This window comes from Gymnoscopelus microlampas (assembly GCF_963454915.1).
Source record: "Gymnoscopelus microlampas genome assembly, chromosome: 10".
Classification (NCBI taxonomy): domain Eukaryota; kingdom Metazoa; phylum Chordata; class Actinopteri; order Myctophiformes; family Myctophidae; genus Gymnoscopelus; species Gymnoscopelus microlampas.
The window spans coordinates 33,045,957-33,072,063 of NC_139947.1; the positions used below are offsets into that span (position 1 = coordinate 33,045,957).

The window sequence follows — 26,107 nt, forward strand, 5'->3', positions numbered from 1 at the left end:
AAATGCTCGTTAACCCATTAAGACCTGGAATCTGTGTCATTTTTAGATTTGAGCTAAAAAGCATTATTTTACACTTTGGGCTATTCAAAAATAGCAGATATACAAGCTCATAGCGCGGCACCGAGTGCCGCGCTACGAGCTTGTAGATCTGCTATTTTTGAAAATTTGTGAAAATGTGTGCAAATCTTTGAATATATATATATTTTTAAAGCGAACATTTTTAACTCAAATATTTGCTTCTGGGGGTCCCTGGAACAAAATATTTTGATGGGGGTCCGCGGCCAAATACATATAATTTTGGGGGTCCTTGACATGAAAAAGATTGAGCACCACTGATATAGAAACATACGTTTTTGAGAATACTGTTGAGATTTAGGAGACATGTAGAATCGGCTTCAGGTCTCAATGGGTTAATGGAAGAAGGTTTGTGTGCATGAGCCAGCCTGTATGCATGCATGCTTGCATGTTCATGCAGTAAATTTTCAGGCGTATGCGAAATAAGTCATTTGTGCCCTTCAGACATGTGCACACCTGTGGGCACCCTCAGGCTTCTGTGAGGTTGGACTGTTGAGAGACAAGTAGATAGTCATGCTGCTCTGTGCTGGGCCAGGCTGAGCCGAGCTGGGCCACGCCGGCCTGGAGGAGGGAGGGAGGAAGCATGGAGGCGGGTGTTGAGCCCTGAGGCAAGTAGTACCGTGCCAGGCTGGCAGGGTGGTGTCTGATGCGGTGCCAAGCCTCTCTGCCCAGGTGGTAGAGCAGCAACACAGGCTGGTCTGTTACTGTGCCAACTTTACGACCACCCCCCCACCACCAGCACCACCCATGCCACTGTCTTCTCTTTCTTCTCTCTTTTCATTCACTCTTTTAATTTGCATGCTCAGGCATTGCTTTGCTGCCTCCCATATTATCCACTTTCCTTTTTCCTCTAACTTCTTTGGAGTTTTTGACAGCACTCACTACTAAAGTTGACACTGGCCTCCTTCAGAGAATTAATGCATACATACTGGGGCCTATTACACGAAAGGAGAATTAAATAAGCCTGGATTTAAGTCAAATCCAGGTTTGACAAAGTCTGGTCCGTACAGCCTGGTTTATTCCGTTCCATGAACGCCAAGCCAGGCTGAAAAGGAGCGACTTTGTCGAGCTAGACATTGTCAAGCCAGGATGGTAAAGCCAGGCTTCACGTATTCCTATAAAAGACCCATGAAAGTCGATAGCAGAATCCTTGAACTTGACCAATCATGGAGCCCAAAACCAGAGCGGCGTTGGGTTCCCAGGAATTACATTTAGGGGGGGGGAATCTCAGGGCAAACAAGTTAACAACACTACACACACTGACTACAAAACTGAAAAACGTTAATAAAAACAATATGCAAGTATAGTCAATCAATTCTTCAGCGGTGGTCTCTTCATGTTGTAGTTTAGTAATGAATGGCTCAAGCTGCTCTCAGAGCCCCTTTTATGCCAGGTGAGTACAGGTGATGGCCCAGACCCCCACCCCTGGCACTCCTGGTGCCCCATGAAGACAAAGGCATACATTTGCATCACTATATAGGCGAGGGTCGCTCTGCTGAATGGATATGGTGGTGATTAGCTGCCTGCCCGCGTGAATGGACGAGGAGGCGGGCTAATGGTCCGACGGCAACTATTCTGTTTGGATTTTTTTCACTGCCTGTTTTTCAGTCAGTCTTTTACTTCATTTTCTAGGGGAGGCGAGATTTTAGTTTCTGCCTCTACGGTGGGTACGCCACTGATAGCGTCACAATAATTGTTAACCACTTAGCTTCGGCTATTTTTTTAAAATCTTGAAAATGTGTGCATATCTTTTTCCCTGGCACAAAACATTTTCAGATGGGGGTCCGCGGCCAAATGTATGTCAATTTAGGGGTCCTTGGCATGAAAAAGGTTGAAAACCACTGTTCTAAATGGCAGTGGTTCACAAACTTTTTAGCTCAATAGTCTTGAGGCTTGGGTCCCAGCTCCCGGGGAGACATCAAATTTCTCTTTTGGGTCTTGAGTCCCAAGACTCAAGACCCAAAAGAGTCTTGAGTCAAGACCCAGGCTCCCGGGGAGCCTGGGTCTCTTTTTCAAGACCCTAAAGAGAAATTTGATGTCTCCCCGGGAGCTGGGGTCTTGACCCCGGAATCATACGAGGAAGTAAAATGTATAATAAGCAAGAAAGGAAACACGGCCGCAATAAATTGAATGCACAAGTCGTCCAAAAATATATACAATGTATATACAAGTCCATAAATATATAATTCAGTTAGGCTTAAACATGAGGAGTGTATAGTGAATATTGGAATTATTGCCTAATCTACAATGCGTTTTGTAAGCCTATTATATGCGCCATGCATCAAACCAATATGGAATATATTAGGGAATGTGTCAAAAACAAAACATCTCCATGAATTCAAGGCTTCATGGAGTGTGTAATTGATAGAAAATAAGTATTTTTTGGGTGAACTATTCTTCAAATGTCTTGTTCAGGGACACTTTGACACATTGCTGAGGCCTGGGAATCGAACTTGGTATTTATGGCTTGCCAGGCAGGCTCTCGAACCATTCAGCTATGGCCACATCATCAGCAGAGACTCTAAGGCAGTTCTACTCTGTAACAGTAAAGGGGTTTCAGCGGAAACCAGCAAAATGAGGAATAATATAATAAAAGACTGTCTTGCTAATTAAGTGTCACGTCTCTCATTTTTTACAATGTATTTGATATTACCTTTATGTTATTTAATATATTATGCATTTCATCCTCTATATATTGTCCAGCAACCTTTATGATAAAGGCGAAAAAAGATAGTAGACCCTTGGGTGCCAGATTGCTCAGATGCCAAGGTTCCTGTGCTGGGATTCGATCCCATGATCTTGTGGTCTGAAGTCAAGTGCTCTACCGATGGGGGGAATAAGTCGGAAGGAGGGGGAGAAGGGGCGAAGAAGAAAAAGAGAAGAAAGAAGGGAAAAGGAGAGAAATTTTGAGAAAAAGGAAGGGAATGGATGCAATTCTAACTCAGCTTCATGTAAAATCCTGCTGCAATCCTGCTTTGACCAAAAGTAACCTGACACTAACAAGTGCTCATGCTGTGTTTTAGATCATTTTACACAATGACAAATGTGAAGTGAAATGTAATTAAGTGTAGAGGGCTGTCCCTCCACACCAAGAACGATTACTCTAAATGGTTCTACGGCTATATAGAGTCTATACCACAACTAATGGTAATGACAGTAGACAAGCACACTAAGCTTTGTACATTGACATTACATGAACGTGATGGGTCATTCCCACGTCCCCCCATATCCATTGCTGCATTGACAAGGTGGGGTAACTATCAGGAAACGGTAGGGACACAGTCCCCCCAATGGTCCTCCATGTATGATGTGATGGCATGGGACTTGAACCTGAAAACTGTCTGTAGCAGAGGCAACCGATTAAGCACACCACACCACTGCGCCACGCACCTTTGGGCCCTCAGCAGGTGTCTTCTAGTGCTTTTGACTTGCTTTTTTGTATTTTGGCCTTGAAAATGTCAAAGTACTACAACATTGAAATATGGCGACTGAACATGGAACCTCTGTGCTGAGAGTCTGATCACTAAAGGTGCAGGAGTCAGGTAAAAGTTCGAAAAGTGTCCTTATCCACCAGCAAACCAGCAACTTTCTGGTTATAAGCCCTGTATCTCAACCACTACACCACTGTAATTCATCCTCATCATGTTCACTTGCATGTTGTTCAAAGAAAGGTTGGATAAAGGTGAAAGAGCCACGTAAAATTTAGAATGATGTCCTTGCTGATTTTGAACTCATGACCCTCTGTGTGCGAGGCCTGTATCTTAACCACTGCTCCACCAAGGTTCATACTTCCTCTGCTCTCCTGCACGGTCTTCACGGAAAGATTACATAAAGGTACAAGAGTCAGGTAAAAGTTGGATAATTGTCCATGTTGGATTTGAACCAGGAACCTTCTGGTTATAAGCCCTGTATCTAAACCACTGCCCCACATTGATTCTTACTTAATCTGTTCACTTACATGGCCTGTCAAAGTTTGTACTTGTTTCCCTTTAAATGTCCATTGCAGCATTGACAATGCACTGGGCGCTTAAAGTTCAATATTTCCAAAACTACAAATGATTTCAAAGAAAAAATCACAAGCATGCATGTCCACAGTAAGGTGGAAATGTAAAACTGTGAATGGAGTTTCTAGGTGAAAGTGTTTTTTTGAGGTCCCAAATTCGTCCATCGACCTCCATTATACATCTCTGAACTTTTAAAGGAGTACAATTCTAAAACTATTAAACATTTCAAAGATTCCTTTTCAGGCAAACATGTCCACAGTAAGATGAACATTTTAAAGTATGAATGGGGTTACTAGCAGTAAGTATGTAGGATTAGTAGCCTGTACTCGTTTCCCTTTAAATGTCCATTGCCGCATTGACAATGCATTGGGCGCTTAAAGTTAAATATCTCCCAAACTACAAATGATTTCAAAGAAAAAATCTCAAGCATGCATGTCCACAGTAAGGTGGAATTTTTTAACTGTGAATGGAGTTTCTTGGTGAAAGTGTTTTTTTGAGGTCCCAAATTCGTCCATCGACCTCCATTATAAATCTCTGAACGTTTAAAGGAGTACAATTCTAAAACTAATAAACATTTCAAAGACTCCTTTTCAGGCAAACATGTCCACAGTAAGATGAATATTTTAAAGTATGAATGAGGTTACTAGGCGTAAGTATGTAGTTGTAAGCCTGCCTTTAAATGTCCATTGCCGCATTGACAATGAATTGGGCGCTTAAAGTTAAATATCTCCCAAACTACAAACGATTTCAAAGAAAAAATCTCAAGCATGCATGTCCAAGGTAAGGTGGAATTTTTGAACTGTGAATAGAATTTCTAGGTGAAAGTGTTTTTTTGAGGTCCCAAAATCGTCCATCGACCTCCATTCTAAATCTCTGAACTTTTAAAGGAGTACAATTCTAAAACTATTAAACATTTCAAAGATTCCTTTTCAGGCAAACATGTCCACAGTAAGATGAGCATTTTAAAGTATGATTGAGGTTACTAGGCATAAGTACATAGTTGTAAGCCTGCCTTTAAATGTCCATTGCCGCATTGACAATGCATTGGGCGCTTAAAGTTAAATATCTCCAAAGCTACAAATGATTTCAAAGAAAAAATCTCAAGCATGCATGTCGGTCAGGGGATCTTAGTATAATCGCACATTTCAGTCCAATTCACTTTTTAGAAAAATATTTTACTGATTTTCCTTTCATACCCCAAATTAGATATTGCGCCATTTTCAAATATTCACTTCCAATTTGAAGCTCAGATTATACTAAAATCCCATAAGCCAGTGAAGGAATCTTAGTATAATCTGAGATTCAATTCGAATTCACTTCTCAAGTCTATTTTACTGATTTTCGTTTCAGAACCTAGATAAAACATTGCTTCATTTTTTCAATTTTCTATCCCACCAAAAAATCAGGAAAATGCTCCATTTTTCTGATATTCTGCTTAGTATTTTGTCTTGTTTTGATTTGGGACTGACACTGAGAAAAGCTCAAAATAGTTTTTTTTTTCAAATCTTTCATCCCAGAATAAAAATCAAAGAATGTCTTCATTTTTCCAATTTTCTAGCCTACCCAAAATTCAGGAAAATGCTCCATTTTTCTGATATTCTGCTTAGTATTTTGGCTTCTTTTGATTTGGGACTGACACTGAAAAAGTCTCTTAAAAACGGCTTTTGCCATTTTTTCATCCCAGAACAAAAATCAAAGAATGGCTTCAATTTTCCAAATTTCTAGCCTACCCAAAAATCAGGAAAATGCTCCATTTTTCTGATATTCTGATTAGTCTTTTGGCATCTTTTGATTTGGGACTGACACTGAAAAAAGCTCTTAAAAACGGGTTTTGACATTTTTTTATCCCAGAACAAAAATCAAAGAATGGCTTCATTTTTCCAAATTTGTCGCCTACCCAAAAATCAGGAAAATGCTCCATTTTTCTAATATTCTGATTAGTATTTTGGCGTATTTTGATTTGGGACTGACAAAGGAAAACATGTTTTTTTGTCTTTGTTTTTCAAAATGTCAGTCATCTTTAAATCTACATTTTTCATCAAAACAAAGAAGTCACGTGACTATGTGTTAAATCACATGGTCTTTGTCCTTCAAAGTAAAAGTTGTAGTCTAACATGTAAGCAATAGGATCTACAGACAGTCATTAACACCACATGTAATGACTGTACAATGTTGTTTTTAATGCCTTTTCTTTTTATTTTTTTTAGATCAAAGCTACGGCTCACAAAAGTATGTTGCAAGACTATCAAACCTTTGTGGGACATAAAACCGTAAACCCCTTAGAATTATATACTTGTGGTGAGGAAGCTCCACCAGCAGGGGTCATTCATTTTCCCCTTGTGCCTCCCAACTTCACAGCACCTTCATAGTTTTACTGAGGTGCTGTCAACCAAACAATCTTTTTGTTCTTCTATACTAATATTTTTCTTTCACATCAGGATTGACGAGTTCACCCATTTTCAACCTGTCTTCATCTTACTACTATATAATTGACAAAAGCTCCGAAAGTTCGTGCGGGGTAAGCAAGCACTCCATTTGCCCCGAGATTTGCCACAGACTGTTGATCAGAGCTATGGCTATGTTTTAGGCAACTTACCCTACCTCGATCTATGATTGGACTCTCGGTTTGATTGATTATCTGATTTGCCTATCAGACCCTCAGCCTGATCTGGCAGGTTGCCATAGCAACCAGATACAGGAAGTCTGACCTCTTTATAACATGACCGAGGTTGGGAGGTTGGGAGGATGTGACTAGAGGCTATGGCCGCAAAGCAAATCGGGGAGGGAGGAGAGGGGAGGAGAGGAGCCGGGAGGAGAGGGGAGGCCAGAGAGGCCGGACTTCGCATGACGTGTGTGCAGACCTGGCCTATATATTAGGCCTATGATGATTGTATCAGACTGTTAGCCACACCATTGAAGGATGAGGAGGAAATTGACTATTTAGAAGGGATGACAGAGGAAATGTTTGGAGAGTTTGAAGCGGCCCTGACATCTGATGAGTTTTGGACCTCGGATCTAGGGGGTCATAGGCCATATAGGCCAGGTCTGACGTGTGTGCAGACATGGCTAGGTTAGGGCCGCAAAGCAAAGCAAAGCGGGGAGCCGAGGGGAGACGGACTTCGCATGACGTGTGTGCAGAGCTATAATTAGCCGTCATGGTTCATAAATATCTCTTACAGAGCATCTTACAGAGCCACGTCACATGTCATTATTGTCTCCGCCAGGAGACATTGTTTTCAATTTCCACATGTCAAGCTAACATTGGTCAAGCCTCACGTGACACGTGACAATACGGTGAAATAGTGTGATCTGATTGGCTAGTGACGTATAGCGGCCTATAAATACATGTGTCACTTTGAAAGAGTCTTAGCCTCTTTCAAAGTGAGGTAAGACAGGAATAATCACGAAATGGCGGATACTGTAACAATTGGATAGGACACTTACACAGACAGGACAGATAGGACACTTATACAGACAGGACGGATAAGACACTTATACAGACAGGACACTTACACAGACAGGACGGATAGAACACTTACATAGACAGGACGGATAGGACACTTATACAGACAGGACGGATAGGACACTTATACAGACAGGACACTTATACAGACAGGACGGATAGGACAGTTATACAGACGGATAGGACACTTGTGTCATGTTACTTTGACACAGTAACATGTTCTATTTTTTTGAAAGAATTAGAACATAAGAATTAGAACATTCCCAACATTCCCAACACAAGTCTGCTGGCGGAGACTTGTGCTCCGAGGAGCACTTTTTCTAGTTATTATTATTATTATTTTGTTTCGTAATGATGTGTTTTTGGGGCGGTGTAACCGCCCCCTATAAGTGAGGTTTGGACACTGACCAATCCTGCACCGTGATTGGCCAATAGTCTACAACGCAGTCTACAACCCTAACCCTTCCACAGTCAATGCAAATCAATACTTTTGCAAAGTTAGCCAATCACATTACATCTTGTGTCATCACCACTAGCTGTAATGTGTTTGGCTGACTTTGCAAATTCAGGACTGTGATTGGATAGCGAAACACATGACGCATGTGCAGCCCTATGAATAGCAGTATGGACTTAAAAAAAACACTTTTATGTTTTTTTTTAAGTGAATCACTTCCATCACTGTGATGACCACTGTGACCACACCGCCCACTTCACACTGGGTGTGATTTTTTATTTGTTAAACTAGATGTGAGGGCCGCAAAGCGGCCCTGACATCTAAGTTATTTAAACAACAGACAAATTGTGCAATGAAATAATTTGTCGTGTGTCGGTGAAATTAAGAGCAGACAAGTTCAAATTAAATGTATTTATTAATCAAGCATTAAGTTAAAAGTTAGAGAAATGTACTTAACAGAGATCTCTGGGCTCACACTAGCTTTCCTTATCATCAACAAATTGCATCGAGGTCACCTCACAAAGTCTGAGCCCTCCTATCTGTCACTAGAGCCCCTATATACTGAAATGTGTGATGGTCTTCAGGTTGGTAGAGACACCTCCTTCGTCTGCCCTTCGCCACCTGACTCAGCATTTCTCTTCAAACAATGTGGGGGGGGGGGGGGGGGGGGGGGGGGGGGGGGCGACTAAAGTCGGGACTGATGTCAGGATGTCATTTGTATATGTGAGGGAACTTAATTTAACAGACTAAACATCTTTTTTATTTTAAAAGAAAAACCTCTCTGTCACACTTATGCCAGTGTGCCAGCGGTGATCACCCTGGCCTCCCCTGTGCCAATGTTGGCACCCGTGCCTAAGGTTGCCTAACCCTGTGTTCAGCTAACCTCACAAAAATGTGCGTTTCATCAGAGAAAAATAAATTCTCCACAGCAGGATTCGAATCCGGAGGGCTAAATAGAAAGTGCTAGGTGTTTGAAATGTTGAATAAACATTCGATTTCCAACCATAACTGACACTCTGTTGTATCTTCTTAAATGTTCTGAGCTGTAGAAAATGTGACCTGAAGAGACTTAATGTGAAGTTTGCCCTGTTCACTTAGGGCAAAGTATGGTCTGGTCTAGTCAAGTCTGTAATCATCCAGGGGGAGTGGAGGGAACGGTGGAGCATCTTTGTGATGCAGTACTGTATGTGCAGTGCTTTCACTGGGGGCTTTTGGTAGGACAGAACACTTCCAGCCTGGACAGGTCCAAAGCGGGAGTCAACCAAGGGTTTATGCAGACATTCCCATGGTGCAGACTAATGGCCTGGACAGGGGGGTCAAAGTTCTTGTATGCCTCTTCAACCTTGAGCACCGAAAGGTCATGGAGAGGTCCAGCAAGAGCCTTGTACTGTAGAGTGTCATTCTGTAACACAGATGAGTGACACTAGTTGGTATACTCCACATGTTTTATACTTAATAACTCAACATGTACATTATAATTTCAATATCACAATAATAATATTTGTTAGTGTTTATCATTTTAGAGTACAGTAGTACTAAAACAGTAGTACATATTTACGCCTAATTCATCCTTCTAAAGTTCTTGTCTTCGATGACTTGGTGATGGTCATTTGCCCGACTGGACCAGGTTTCAGCCCCTATGACTCTCAGGTCATGGACCTGGTGAGATGAAGGAGGAGCCCGGCCAGGAGGCCACCCACAGAGCCTAGTCCCTCCACGTGCCAGAGCCTCCCCGTGTTCAGGCAGAGTAGTTCCGGAGAAGCGGACGGAGTGGCCCTGTCTTTACCTATAGGACTGGCCGTGGGTAGCTACCTGGGATGTAAGTTGGGGCTTGATCAACCCCGGCTGGGTCACCTGGGCGAGGGTGTATGTTGCGAGACCCGAAACACCCTATGACCCCAGGCTACAACACTGATGATACATCCCAGGTGCATCCATGTGATGTATTCTTAATTGTATGCACTTAATTTAGGAGAGAATATCTCAACTGTTCTTGGCTAATATGACCCCTGGGAACAACTTAGGAACTGTGACTAATTCTCTATCCGGGATGAAATACCCGAAAATGACCTCGCCCTCTTTTTAAATGACCATAACCGGTGCACTATACGTTTGAACCACATTTTGAGCTATGAATGCAAACTTGGTGTCTAAATCCTGTTTTTTGACAATTAGAAACATGTTTGAATGCTTATTTTTATGATTTAATCTATCTAGAGGACACTAATTTGATTATCACAAATATGGCTACTATGTTATGAAACAACCAATGTATCTTACGATGTAATTTTATTGAAACAAGAATGATTTAACAGTAGAACTAATTCCTATGATGATAGGCATACAGCTACAGCTAATACAGTATGTTCAACAATGCTCAGCATAAAGTGTAATACTATATAGTATACTATTCTATACACCATTGACTAGTATGATATCATACAGTACTAGTCACTAGCCACTGTCAGGATTCATCTACTCTGCTGTGGAAACCACGGCTCTTGCCGGCGTACAATATATGATGATGATAACCATATACAGTACTCCAATCTTTGGAAAATCCATCTTTTCAGGCTCCAAAGTAAGGGACCAGAGTAAAGAGGGACCAGTAGAGAAAGGGACACTCCTTTTCCCATAGTCAGGGAAGGCTGATGTTGGTCAAATAGTACCAGGTCCCTTGAGAACCTTCCTCCCACCCAAGCTGCACTGATTGAGCATATCAGAACCTGGGAACCTTACTGGACCCATCTTGCAGATGCCAGTAAATCTTGCGCCATCCTCCTCCACTGTGGCTGCAAAAGTCATGTAGTGGACACAGCAAATGCTGCAAAACTGGAGTCTGCTGCATCTCTATATGTAGATGTTGTGTGATTAGGACATTAAAAACAGTCATCACCCGAGGATTCAAAAGGATCAAACACATGCAACTGTGTGTGCGTGCGTGCGTGCGTGCGTGTGTGTGTGATAAAGTATGTACAGTATCAGTTATCGCAGAACGGTTCTGTTGTTGTAGTAACACCAAGACACATTCCTAGCAACGATTTGTTGTTTAGCAATTCACTTTTCTGATTATAATTTGAACATATTGTTCAAGTTTCATACACCTTCTTTGACTATTATGATAGTATTCACTTTATGCTGAGCATTGATGTGCATACTGTACTGGTTGTTTCTGTACCCTTTGGATTCTATAGTCATATTATGTTGTTTTGATAAAATTACATTGTTTTCTCCGGTTTGATCTTAACTCATTCCTTCAACGACTGTATACACTCAGTCTGGATGAAACTTTATGTTACAAAACATGGTCATATTTGGCCATATTTGTAATAAGCAAGTTAGTGTGCTCTACATGGATTCAATCATAAATATGAGCATTCCGATGTGTTTCTAAAGCTCAAAAAGTATAAAGTAGACACGAAGTTTGCCAAAAATGTCACCAAGGTAAGTGAAACACATTTGCTAAACTAATATTTCTTTGAAATATGCAAAATAGAGGTCCATCCACACCCAGTCATAAAGATAAGCATTCCAACATGTTTCTAATTGTCAAAAGAAACATGATTTAGACACCAAGTTTTCTCATTTATAGCTCATCTGGTTACAAAGCTTTAGCCAAAACCTTTTTCAGGTGGTGGCCATTTTCGATTTGGCCACAATGACGACCCAGAGCATTGCTGGCTCAGGTACCCTTGCTCAATCATTGGAGCATGCCCTGGGTAACATCAATTTAGGTGCTTCTAGACTGATTCACACAAAATTATTCCTATAGCCCTGGACTGTAATATGTTGGCAGTTTCTTTTGCATTTTTTAGCTGTTCTGTCATAAAATATCAACTTAGAAATATTACACTTTACTATGTTTCCCTAAACACAAGTATTGTGAACATTTTGAGCTTCTCAGTAAATCTGTAGCTCCAACAGTTTAGCGGATAGAGCCATGTTGGAAGTAGTGCACCGGTTATGGTCACCGGTTATGGTCATTTTGAAAAGGGCATGGTCATTTTCGGGTATTTCATCCCGGATAAAGAATTAGTCACAGTTCATAAGTTGTTCCCTGGGGTCATATTAGCCAAGAACAGTTGAGATATTCTCTCCTAAATTAAGTGCATACATATCTTAGCCAGGTCCTAGAAAGTGAATGACCCCTGCTGGTGGAGCTTCCACACCACAAGTACATAGTTGTAAGGAGTTTACTGTTTTATGTCCCAGAAAGGTTTTAGTAGTCTTGCAACATACTTTTGTGAGACGTAGCTTTGATCTAAAAAAAAAAGACAGAAAATGCATTAAAAAACACATCATACATTCATTACATGTGGTGTTAATGACTGTAATTACTGTAGATCCTATTGCTTGCATGTTAGACTACAACTTTTACTTTGAAGGACAAAGACCATGTGCTTTGACACATGGTCACATGGCTTCGTTGTTTTGATGAAAAAAGATGATTGACATTTTGAATAATAACCTTTTCAGGCTTTTAGAGTCCAGATGAATTAAGAAAAACAAAGACAAATAAAGAGCGTTTTCCTTTGTCAGTCCCAAATCAAAAAAATGCCAAAATACTAATCAGAATATCAGAAAAATGGAGCATTTTCCTGATTTTTTGGTGGGCTAGAAAATTGGAAAAATGAAGCCATTATTTGATTTTTTTCTGGGATGAAAAAATTGAAAAAAAAAACATTTTCAGCTTTTCTCAGTGTCAGTCCCAAATAAAAATACGCCAAAATACTAAGCCGAATATCAGAAAAATGGAGCATTTTCCTGATTTGTTGGTAGGCTAGAAAATTTGAAAAATTAAGCCATTATTAGATTTTTGGTCTGCGATGAAAAAAATGGCAAAAAACTTTTTTAAGAGTTTTTTTCAGTGTCAGTCCCAAATCAAATCATGCCAAAATACTAATCAGAATATCAAAAATTAGAGCATTTTCCTGATTTTTTGGTGGGCTAGAAAATTGGAAAAATAAAGCCAGTATTTGATTTTTGGTCTGGGATGAAAAAATACAAAAAAACTTTTTTAAGAGCTTTTTTACAGTGTCAGTTCCAAATCGAAAAAAGCAAAAATACTAATGAGAATATCAGAAAAATGGGCCATTTTCAAGATTTTAGGGTGGACAAGAAATTTAAAAAAATTAAGCAATGTTTTATTTAGGTTCTGAAACGAATATTAGTAAAATATACTTTTCAGACGCTTATTCCAATCGAAGAACAAATAATACATAAGATGCCCTGACTCCAAAAAGCCCGGGGGATCTTAGTATAATCTGAGCTTCAAATTGGAAGTGAATATTAGAAAAATTGAGCAATATCTAATTTTGGGTCTGAAAGGAAAATCAGTAAAATAATTTTTTAAAAAGTGAATTGGACTGAAATGTGAGATTATACTAAGATCCCCTGACCCATGTCGACAGTAAGGTGGAATTTTTTAACTGTGAATGGAGTTTCTAGGTGAAAGTGTTTTTTTGAGGTCCCAAAATCGTCCATCGACCTCCATTCTAAATCTCTGAACTTTTAAAGGAGTACAATTCTAAAACTGTTAAACATTTCAAAGATTCCTTTTCAGGCAAACATGTCCACAGTAAGATGAACATTTTAAAGTTTGAATGGGGTTTCTATTCTATATATGACATTTTGAATCATTACAGTCAGTTCACCTTCTTTTGGGTCTTGAGTCGAACCAATTACTCCCGCGGAGACATCAAATTTCTCTTTTGGGCCTTGAGTCTTGGGACTCATGGCCAAAAAGAGAAATTTGATGTCTCCGCGGGAGTAATTGGTTCGACTCAAGACTCTTTTGGGTCTTGAGTCTTGGGAAAGAAAAAAAAGTGTGCCAGTTGGATTTGAACAAGGAATCTTCTGGTTGCAAGTCCTGTATCTAAACCACTGCACCACAGAGGTCCTTACATGTTCTGTTGACTTGCATGGAATTTGTCTGAAAGATTATATAAAGGTAAAAGCCCCAGGTAAAAGTTAGAAAGATGTCCTTGCGAGATTTGAACTCAGGACCTTCAGTGTGTAAGGCCTGAATCTTAACCACTGCTCCATCATGGTACATACTTTCTATGGTGTCTTACACGCTGTTCAGTGAAAGATCAGATAAAGGTGCAAGAGTCAGGTATTTGTTGGAGACCTGTCCTGGTTGGATTTGAACCGGTAACCTTCTGGTTGCAGGTCCTGTATCTAAACCACTGCACCACAGAGGTTGTGACTTATTCTGTTAACTTAGCCTTGAAAACTTTGTACCCTTTTCCCTTTAAATATCCATTGCCATTGACAATGCATTAGGCTCTTAAAGTTAAATATTTCAAAAACTACAAATCATTTCAAAGTAAAACATCTCAAGGATGCATGTCCACAGAAGGGGGAATTTTTGAACTGTGAATGGAGTTTCTAGGTGAAAGTGTTTTTTTTTAGGTCCCAAAACCTTCCATCCGCCAACATTCAAAAACTCTGAACTTTTAAAGGAGTACAATTCTAAAAATATGCAACATTTCAAAGATTCCTTTTCAGGCAAACATGTCCAGAGTAAGATGAACATTTTAAAGTATGAATGAGGTTACTAGGCGTAAGTATGTAGTTGTAAGCCTGCCTTTAAATGTCCATTGCCGCATCGACAATGAATGAAACCAGGTTTCCTGGTGGAACTTTTAAAGGAGTACAATTCTAAAACTATGCAACATTTCAAAGATTCCTTTTCAGGCAAACATGTCCAGAGTAAGATGAACATTTTAAAGTATGAATGAGGTTACTAGGCGTAAGTATGTACTTGGGGCAACGGATAAATTGACTGATATCCGTAGAATAACTTGTAGGAGTGTCCTGGTTCAAATCCAGTCACCACCTTAGTAACTGAAACCGAATCTGGCCAATTCGGTCTCTTCGGACAGACGCTCTACCAGTTTAGCTATGCTGTTGGCTGAGAGTTACAGGTTTCCTGGTGGAACTTTTAAAGGAGTACAATTCTAAAACTATGCAACATTTCAAAGATTCCTTTTCAGGCAAACATGTCCAGAGTAAGACGAACATTTTAAAGTATGAATGAGGTTACTAGGCGTAAGTATGTAGTTGTAAGCCTGCCTTTAAATGTCCATTGCCGCATCGACAATGAATGGGGCGCTTAAAGTAAAATATCTCCAAAACTACAAATGATTTCAAAAGAAAAAATCTCAAGCATGCATGTCCACAGTAAGGTGGAATTTTTGAACTGTGAATGGAGTTTCTAGGTGAACGTGTTTTTTTGAGGTCCCTATAGCCTAACCCTAACCTTCCATCCGCCTCCATTCTAAATCTCTGAACTTTTAAAGGAGTACAATTCTAAAACTATGCAACATTTCAAAGATTCCTTTTCAGGCAAACATGTCCAGAGTAAGACGAACATTTTAAAGTATGAATGAGGTTACTAGGCGTAAGTATGTAGTTGTAAGCCTGCCTTTAAATGTCCATTGCCGCATCGACAATGAATGGGGCGCTTAAAGTTAAATATCTCCAAAACTACAAATGATTTCAAAAGAAAAAATCTCAAGCATGCATGTCCACAGTAAGGTGGAATTTTTGAACTGTGAATGGAGTTTCTAGGTGAACGTGTTTTTTTGAGGTCCCTATAGCCTAACCCTAACCTTCCATCCGCCTCCATTCTAAATCTCTGAACTTTTAAAGGAGTACAATTCTAAAACTATGCAACATTTCAAAGATTCCTTTTCAGGCAAACATGTCCAGAGTAAGACGAACATTTTAAAGTATGAATGAGGTTACTAGGCGTAAGTATGTAGTTGTAAGCCTGCCTTTAAATGTCCATTGCCGCATCGACAATGAATGGGGCGCTTAAAGTTAAATATCTCCAAAACTACAAATGATTTCAAAAGAAAAAATCTCAAGCATGCATGTCCACAGTAAGGTGGAATTTTTGAACTGTGAATGGAGTTTCTAGGTGAACGTGTTTTTTTGAGGTCCCTATAGCCTAACCCTAACCTTCCATCCGCCTCCATTCTAAATCTCTGAACTTTTAAAGGAGTACAATTCTAAAACTATGCAACATTTCAAAGATTCCTTTTCAGGCAAACATGTCCAGAGTAAGACGAACATTTTAAAGTATGAATGAGGTTACTAGGCGTAAGTATGTAGTTGTAAGCCTGCCTTTAAATGTCCATTGCCGCATCGACAATGAATGGGGCGCTTAAAGTTAAATATCTCCAAAACTACAAATGATTTCAAAAGAAAAAATCTCAAGCATGCATGTCCACAGTAAGGTGGAATTTTTGAACTGTGAATGGAGTTTCTAGGTGAACGTGTTTTTTTGAGGTCCCTATAGCCTAACCCTAACCTTCCATCCGCCTCCATTCTAAATCTCTGAACTTTTAAAGGAGTACAATTCTAAAACTATGCAACATTTCAAAGATTCCTTTTCAGGCAAACATGTCCAGAGTAAGACGAACATTTTAAAGTATGAATGAGGTTACTAGGCGTAAGTATGTAGTTGTAAGCCTGCCTTTAAATGTCCATTGCCGCATCGACAATGAATGGGGCGCTTAAAGTTAAATATCTCCAAAACTACAAATGATTTCAAAAGAAAAAATCTCAAGCATGCATGTCCACAGTAAGGTGGAATTTTTGAACTGTGAATGGAGTTTCTAGGTGAACGTGTTTTTTTGAGGTCCCTATAGCCTAACCCTAACCTTCCATCCGCCTCCATTCTAAATCTCTGAACTTTTAAAGGAGTACAATTCTAAAACTATGCAACATTTCAAAGATTCCTTTTCAGGCACACATGTCCAGAGTAAGACGAACATTTTAAAGTATGAATGAGGTTACTAGGCGTAAGTATGTAGTTGTAAGCCTGCCTTTAAATGTCCATTGCCGCATCGACAATGAATGGGGCGCTTAAAGTTAAATATCTCCAAAACTACAAATGATTTCAAAAGAAAAAATCTCAAGCATGCATGTCCACAGTAAGGTGGAATTTTTGAACTGTGAATGGAGTTTCTAGGTGAACGTGTTTTTTTGAGGTCCCTATAGCCTAACCCTAACCTTCCATCCGCCTCCATTCTAAATCTCTGAACTTTTAAAGGAGTACAATTCTAAAACTATGCAACATTTCAAAGATTCCTTTTCAGGCAAACATGTCCAGAGTAAGACGAACATTTTAGAGTATGAATGAGGTTACTAGGCGTAAGTATGTAGTTGTAAGCCTGCCTTTAAATGTCCATTGCCGCATCGACAATGAATGGGGCGCTTAAAGTTAAATATCTCCAAAACTACAAATGATTTCAAAAGAAAAAATCTCAAGCATGCATGTCCACAGTAAGGTGGAATTTTTGAACTGTGAATGGAGTTTCTAGGTGAAAGTGTTTTTTTGAGGTCCCAAATTCGTCCATCGACCTCCATTCTAAATCTCTGAACTTTTAAAGGAGTACAATTCTAAAACTATTAAACATTTCAAAGATTCCCTTTCAGGCAAACATGTTCACAGTAAGATGAACATTTTAAAGTTTGAATGGGGTTTCTATTCTATATATGACATTTTGAATCATTACAGTCAGTTCACCTTCTTTTGGGTCTTGAGTCGAACCAATTACTCCCGCGGAGACATCAAATTTCTCTTTTGGGCCTTGAGTCTTGGGACTCATGGCCCAAAAGAGAAATTTGATGTCTCCACGGGAGTAATTGGTTCGACTCAAGACTCTTTTGGGTCTTGAGTCTTGGGAAAGAAAAAAAAGTGTGCCAGTTGGATTTGAACAAGGAATCTTCTGGTTGCAAGTCCTGTATCTAAACCACTGCACCACAGAGGTCCTTACATGTTCTGTTGACTTGCGTGGAATTTGTCTGAAAGATTACATAAAGGTAAAAGCCCCAGGTAAAAGTTAGAAAGATGTCCTTGCGAGATTTGAACTCAGGACCTTCAGTGTGTAAGGCCTGAATCTTAACCACTGCTCCATCATGGTACATACTTTCTATGGTGTCTTACACGCTCTTCAGTGAAAGATCAGATAAAGGTGCAAGAGTCAGGTATTTGTTGGAGACCTGTCCTGGTTGGATTTGAACCGGTAACCTTCTGGTTGCAGGTCCTGTATCTAAACCACTGCACCACAGAGGTTCTGACTTATTGTGTTATCTTAGCCTTGAAAACTTTGTACCCTTTTCCCTTTAAATATCCATTGCCATTGACAATGCATTAGGCGCTTAAAGTTAAATATTTCAAAAACTACAAATCATTTCAAAGTAAAACATCTCAAGGATGCATGTCCACAGAAGGGGGAATTTTTGAACTGTGAATGGAGTTTCTAGGTGAAAGTGTTTTTTTGAGGTCCCAAAACCTTCCATCCGCCAACATTCAAAAACTCTGAACTTTTAAAGGAGTACAATTCTAAAAATATGCAACATTTCAAAGATTCCTTTTCAGGCAAACATGTCCAGAGTAAGATGAACATTTTAAAGTATGAATGAGGTTACTAGGCGTAAGTATGTAGTTGTAAGCCTGCCTTTAAATGTCCATTGCCGCATCGACAATGAATGAAACCAGGTTTCCTGGTGGAACTTTTAAAGGAGTACAATTCTAAAAATATGCAACATTTCAAAGATTCCTTTTCAGGCAAACATGTCCAGAGTAAGATGAACATTTTAAAGTATGAATGAGGTTACTAGGCGTAAGTATGTACTTGGGGCAACGGATAAATTGACTGATATCCGTAGAATAACTTGTAGGAGTGTCCTGGTTCAAATCCAGTCACCACCTTAGTAACTGAAACCGAATCTGGCCAATTCGGTCTCTTCGGACAGACGCTCTACCAGTTTAGCTATGCTGTTGGCTGAGAGTTACAGGTTTCCTGGTGGAACTTTTAAATGAGTACAATTCTAAAACTATGCAACATTTCAAAGATTCCTTTTCAGGCAAACATGTCCAGAGTAAGACGAACATTTTAAAGTATGAATGAGGTTACTAGGCGTAAGTATGTAGTTGTAAGCCTGCCTTTAAATGTCCATTGCCGCATCGACAATGAATGGGGCGCTTAAAGTTAAATATCTCCAAAACTACAAATGATTTCAAAAGAAAAAATCTCAAGCATGCATGTCCACAGTAAGGTGGAATTTTTGAACTGTGAATGGAGTTTCTAGGTGAACGTGTTTTTTTGAGGTCCCTATAGCCTAACCCTAACCTTCCATCCGCCTCCATTCTAAATCTCTGAACTTTTAAAGGAGTACAATTCTAAAACTATGCAACATTTCAAAGATTCCTTTTCAGGCAAACATGTCCAGAGTAAGACGAACATTTTAAAGTATGAATGAGGTTACTAGGCGTAAGTATGTAGTTGTAAGCCTGCCTTTAAATGTCCATTGCCGCATCGACAATGAATGGGGCGCTTAAAGTTAAATATCTCCAAAACTACAAATGATTTCAAAAGAAAAAATATCAAGCATGCATGTCCACAGTAAGGTGGAATTTTTGAACTGTGAATGGAGTTTCTAGGTGAACGTGTTTTTTTGAGGTCCCTATAGCCTAACCCTAACCTTCCATCCGCCTCCATTCTAAATCTCTGAACTTTTAAAGGAGTACAATTCTAAAACTATGCAACATTTCAAAGATTCCTTTTCAGGCAAACATGTCCAGAGTAAGACGAACATTTTAAAGTATGAATGAGGTTACTAGGCGTAAGTATGTAGTTGTAAGCCTGCCTTTAAATGTCCATTGCCGCATCGACAATGAATGGGGCGCTTAAAGTTAAATATCTCCAAAACTACAAATGATTTCAAAAGAAAAAATCTCAAGCATGCATGTCCACAGTAACGTGGAATTTTTGAACTATGAATGGAGTTTCTAGGTGAAAGTGTTTTTTTGAGGTCCCAAATTCGTCCATCGACCTCCATTCTAAATCTCTGAACTTTTAAAGGAGTACAATTCTAAAACTATGCAACATTTCAAAGATTCCTTTTCAGGCAAACATGTCCAGAGTAAGACGAACATTTTAAAGTATGAATGAGGTTACTAGGCGTAAGTATGTAGTTGTAAGCCTGCCTTTAAATGTCCATTGCCGCATCGACAATGAATGGGGCGCTTAAAGTTAAATATCTCCAAAACTACAAATGATTTCAAAAGAAAAAATCTCAAGCATGCATGTCCACAGTAAGGTGGAATTTTTGAACTGTGAATGGAGTTTCTAGGTGAACGTGTTTTTTTGAGGTCCCTATAGCCTAACCCTAACCTTCCATCCGCCTCCATTCTAAATCTCTGAACTTTTAAAGGAGTACAATTCTAAAACTATGCAACATTTCAAAGATTCCTTTTCAGGCAAACATGTCCAGAGTAAGACGAACATTTTAAAGTATGAATGAGGTTACTAGGCGTAAGTATGTAGTTGTAAGCCTGCCTTTAAATGTCCATTGCCGCATCGACAATGAATGGGGCGCTTAAAGTTAAATATCTCCAAAACTACAAATGATTTCAAAAGAAAAAATCTCAAGCATGCATGTCCACAGTAAGGTGGAATTTTTGAACTGTGAATGGAGTTTCTAGGTGAACGTGTTTTTTTGAGGTCCCTATAGCCTAACCCTAACCTTCCATCCGCCTCCATTCTAAATCTCTGAACTTTTAAAGGAGTACAATTCTAAAACTATGCAACATTTCAAAGATTCCTTTTCAGGCAAACATGTCCAGAGTAAGACGAACATTTTAAAGTATGAATGAGGTTACTAGGCGTAAGTATGTAGTTGTAAGCCTGCCTTTAAATGTCCATTGCCGCATCGACAATGAATGGGGCGCTTAAAGTTAAATATCTCCAAAACTACAAATGATTTCAAAAGAAAAAATCTCAAGCATGCATGTCCACAGTAAGGTGGAATTTTTGAACTGTGAATGGAGTTTCTAGGTGAAAGTGTTTTTTTGAGGTCCCAAATTCGTCCATCGACCTCCATTCTAAATCTCTGAACTTTTAAAGGAGTACAATTCTAAAACTATTAAACATTTCAAAGATTCCCTTTCAGGCAAACATGTTCACAGTAAGATGAACATTTTAAAGTTTGAATGGGGTTTCTATTCTATATATGACATTTTGAATCATTACAGTCAGTTCACCTTCTTTTGGGTCTTGAGTCGAACCAATTACTCCCGCGGAGACATCAAATTTCTCTTTTGGGCCTTGAGTCTTGGGACTCATGGCCCAAAAGAGAAATTTGATGTCTCCACGGGAGTAATTGGTTCGACTCAAGACTCTTTTGGGTCTTGAGTCTTGGGAAAGAAAAAAAAGTGTGCCAGTTGGATTTGAACAAGGAATCTTCTGGTTGCAAGTCCTGTATCTAAACCACTGCACCACAGAGGTCCTTACATGTTCTGTTGACTTGCGTGGAATTTGTCTGAAAGATTATATAAAGGTAAAAGCCCCAGGTAAAAGTTAGAAAGATGTCCTTGCGAGATTTGAACTCAGGACCTTCAGTGTGTAAGGCCTGAATCTTAACCACTGCTCCATCATGGTACATACTTTCTATGGTGTCTTACACGCTCTTCAGTGAAAGATCAGATAAAGGTGCAAGAGTCAGGTATTTGTTGGAGACCTGTCCTGGTTGGATTTGAACCGGTAACCTTCTGGTTGCAGGTCCTGTATCTAAACCACTGCACCACAGAGGTTCTGACTTATTGTGTTATCTTAGCCTTGAAAACTTTGTACCCTTTTCCCTTTAAATATCCATTGCCATTGACAATGCATTAGGCGCTTAAAGTTAAATATTTCAAAAACTACAAATCATTTCAAAGTAAAACATCTCAAGGATGCATGTCCACAGAAGGGGGAATTTTTGAACTGTGAATGGAGTTTCTAGGTGAAAGTGTTTTTTTGAGGTCCCAAAACCTTCCATCCGCCAACATTCAAAAACTCTGAACTTTTAAAGGAGTACAATTCTAAAAGTATGCAACATTTCAAAGATTCCTTTTCAGGCAAACATGTCCAGAGTAAGATGAACATTTTAAAGTATGAATGAGGTTACTAGGCGTAAGTATGTAGTTGTAAGCCTGCCTTTAAATGTCCATTGCCGCATCGACAATGAATGAAACCAGGTTTCCTGGTGGAACTTTTAAAGGAGTACAATTCTAAAAATATGCAACATTTCAAAGATTCCTTTTCAGGCAAACATGTCCAGAGTAAGATGAACATTTTAAAGTATGAATGAGGTTACTAGGCGTAAGTATGTACTTGGGGCAACGGATAAATTGACTGATATCCGTAGAATAACTTGTAGGAGTGTCCTGGTTCAAATCCAGTCACCACCTTAGTAACTGAAACCGAATCTGGCCAATTCGGTCTCTTCGGACAGACGCTCTACCAGTTTAGCTATGCTGTTGGCTGAGAGTTACAGGTTTCCTGGTGGAACTTTTAAAGGAGTACAATTCTAAAACTATGCAACATTTCAAAGATTCCTTTTCAGGCAAACATGTCCAGAGTAAGACAAACATTTTAAAGTATGAATGAGGTTACTAGGCGTAAGTATGTAGTTGTAAGCCTGCCTTTAAATGTCCATTGCCGCATCGACAATGAATGGGGCGCTTAAAGTTAAATATCTCCAAAACTACAAATGATTTCAAAAGAAAAAATCTCAAGCATGCATGTCCACAATAAGGTGGAATTTTTGAACTGTGAATGGAGTTTCTAGGTGAACGTGTTTTTTTGAGGTCCCTATAGCCTAACCCTAACCTTCCATCCGCCTCCATTCTAAATCTCTGAACTTTTAAAGGAGTACAATTCTAAAACTATGCAACATTTCAAAGATTCCTTTTCAGGCAAACATGTCCAGAGTAAGACGAACATTTTAAAGTATGAATGAGGTTACTAGGCGTAAGTATGTAGTTGTAAGCCTGCCTTTAAATGTCCATTGCCGCATCGACAATGAATGGGGCGCTTAAAGTTAAATATCTCCAAAACTACAAATGATTTCAAAAGAAAAAATCTCAAGCATGCATGTCCACAGTAAGGTGGAATTTTTGAACTGTGAATGGAGTTTCTAGGTGAACGTGTTTTTTTGAGGTCCCTATAGCCTAACCCTAACCTTCCATCCGCCTCCATTCTAAATCTCTGAACTTTTAAAGGAGTACAATTCTAAAACTATGCAACATTTCAAAGATTCCTTTTCAGGCAAACATGTCCAGAGTAAGACGAACATTTTAAAGTATGAATGAGGTTACTAGGCGTAAGTATGTAGTTGTAAGCCTGCCTTTAAATGTCCATTGCCGCATCGACAATGAATGGGGCGCTTAAAGTTAAATATCTCCAAAACTACAAATGATTTCAAAAGAAAAAATCTCAAGCATGCATGTCCACAGTAAGGTGGAATTTTTGAACTGTGAATGGAGTTTCTAGGTGAAAGTGTTTTTTTGAGGTCCCAAATTCGTCCATTGACCTCCATTCTAAATCTCTGAACTTTTAAAGGAGTACAATTCTAAAACTATGCAACATTTCAAAGATTCCTTTTCAGGCAAACATGTCCAGAGTAAGACGAACATTTTAAAGTATGAATGAGGTTACTAGGCGTAAGTATGTAGTTGTAAGCCTGCCTTTAAATGTCCATTGCCGCATCGACAATGAATGGGGCGCTTAAAGTTAAATATCTCCAAAACTACAAATGATTTCAAAAGAAAAAATCTCAAGCATGCATGTCCACAGTAAGGTGGAATTTTTGAACTGTGAATGGAGTTTCTAGGTGAACGTGTTTTTTTGAGGTCCCTATAGCCTAACCCTAACCTTCCATCCGCCTCCATTCTAAATCTCTGAACTTTTAAAGGAGTACAATTCTAAAACTATGCAACATTTCAAAGATTCCTTTTCAGGCAAACATGTCCAGAGTAAGACGAACATTTTAAAGTATGAATGAGGTTACTAGGCGTAAGTATGTAGTTGTAAGCCTGCCTTTAAATGTCCATTGCCGCATCGACAATGAATGGGGCGCTTAAAGTTAAATATCTCCAAAACTACAAATGATTTCAAAAGAAAAAATATCAAGCATGCATGTCCACAGTAAGGTGGAATTTTTGAACTGTGAATGGAGTTTCTAGGTGAACGTGTTTTTTTGAGGTCCCTATAGCCTAACCCTAACCTTCCATCCGCCTCCATTCTAAATCTCTGAACTTTTAAAGGAGTACAATTCTAAAACTATGCAACATTTCAAAGATTCCTTTTCAGGCAAACATGTCCAGAGTAAGACGAACATTTTAAAGTATGAATGAGGTTACTAGGCGTAAGTATGTAGTTGTAAGCCTGCCTTTAAATGTCCATTGCCGCATCGACAATGAATGGGGCGCTTAAAGTTAAATATCTCCAAAACTACAAATGATTTCAAAAGAAAAAATCTCAAGCATGCATGTCCACAGTAACGTGGAATTTTTGAACTGTGAATGGAGTTTCTAGGTGAAAGTGTTTTTTTGAGGTCCCAAATTCGTCCATCGACCTCCATTCTAAATCTCTGAACTTTTAAAGGAGTACAATTCTAAAACTATGCAACATTTCAAAGATTCCTTTTCAGGCAAACATGTCCAGAGTAAGACGAACATTTTAAAGTATGAATGAGGTTACTAGGCGTAAGTATGTAGTTGTAAGCCTGCCTTTAAATGTCCATTGCCGCATCGACAATGAATGGGGCGCTTAAAGTTAAATATCTCCAAAACTACAAATGATTTCAAAAGAAAAAATCTCAAGCATGCATGTCCACAGTAAGGTGGAATTTTTGAACTGTGAATGGAGTTTCTAGGTGAACGTGTTTTTTTGAGGTCCCTATAGCCTAACCCTAACCTTCCATCCGCCTCCATTCTAAATCTCTGAACTTTTAAAGGAGTACAATTCTAAAACTATGCAACATTTCAAAGATTCCTTTTCAGGCAAACATGTCCAGAGTAAGACGAACATTTTAAAGTATGAATGAGGTTACTAGGCGTAAGTATGTAGTTGTAAGCCTGCCTTTAAATGTCCATTGCCGCATCGACAATGAATGGGGCGCTTAAAGTTAAATATCTCCAAAACTACAAATGATTTCAAAAGAAAAAATATCAAGCATGCATGTCCACAGTAAGGTGGAATTTTTGAACTGTGAATGGAGTTTCTAGGTGAACGTGTTTTTTTGAGGTCCCTATAGCCTAACCCTAACCTTCCATCCGCCTCCATTCTAAATCTCTGAACTTTTAAAGGAGTACAATTCTAAAACTATGCAACATTTCAAAGATTCCTTTTCAGGCAAACATGTCCAGAGTAAGACGAACATTTTAAAGTATGAATGAGGTTACTAGGCGTAAGTATGTAGTTGTAAGCCTGCCTTTAAATGTCCATTGCCGCATCGACAATGAATGGGGCGCTTAAAGTTAAATATCTCCAAAACTACAAATGATTTCAAAAGAAAAAATCTCAAGCATGCATGTCCACAGTAAGGTGGAATTTTTGAACTGTGAATGGAGTTTCTAGGTGAAAGTGTTTTTTTGAGGTCCCAAATTCGTCCATCGACCTCCATTCTAAATCTCTGAACTTTTAAAGGAGTACAATTCTAAAACTATTAAACATTTCAAAGATTCCCTTTCAGGCAAACATGTTCACAGTAAGATGAACATTTTAAAGTTTGAATGGGGTTTCTATTCTATATATGACATTTTGAATCATTACAGTCAGTTCACCTTCTTTTGGGTCTTGAGTCGAACCAATTACTCCCGCGGAGACATCAAATTTCTCTTTTGGGCCTTGAGTCTTGGGACTCATGGCCCAAAAGAGAAATTTGATGTCTCCACGGGAGTAATTGGTTCGACTCAAGACTCTTTTGGGTCTTGAGTCTTGGGAAAGAAAAAAAAGTGTGCCAGTTGGATTTGAACAAGGAATCTTCTGGTTGCAAGTCCTGTATCTAAACCACTGCACCACAGAGGTCCTTACATGTTCTGTTGACTTGCGTGGAATTTGTCTGAAAGATTATATAAAGGTAAAAGCCCCAGGTAAAAGTTAGAAAGATGTCCTTGCGAGATTTGAACTCAGGACCTTCAGTGTGTAAGGCCTGAATCTTAACCACTGCTCCATCATGGTACATACTTTCTATGGTGTCTTACACGCTGTTCAGTGAAAGATCAGATAAAGGTGCAAGAGTCAGGTATTTGTTGGAGACCTGTCC

The 26,107-nt window shown here is 39.2% G+C and overlaps 1 protein-coding gene across 1 annotated transcript in view; it reads right to left on the minus strand.

The window, feature by feature from the left end:
• Positions 1-543: 543 nt before the first annotated feature.
• Positions 544-26,107, minus strand: part of samd11 (sterile alpha motif domain containing 11) — a gene marked incomplete at its 3' end in the record, with an annotated part of 123,834 nt that continues 98,270 nt past the window's right edge. Inside the window, exons 13-14 of the mRNA XM_084068726.1 lie at positions 9,199-9,398; positions 544-739 (exon numbers count right to left, since the gene is read on the minus strand). Coding sequence (XP_083924852.1) covers positions 544-739; positions 9,199-9,398 — 396 coding nt within the window. The remainder of the gene's footprint in view (positions 740-9,198; positions 9,399-26,107) is intronic.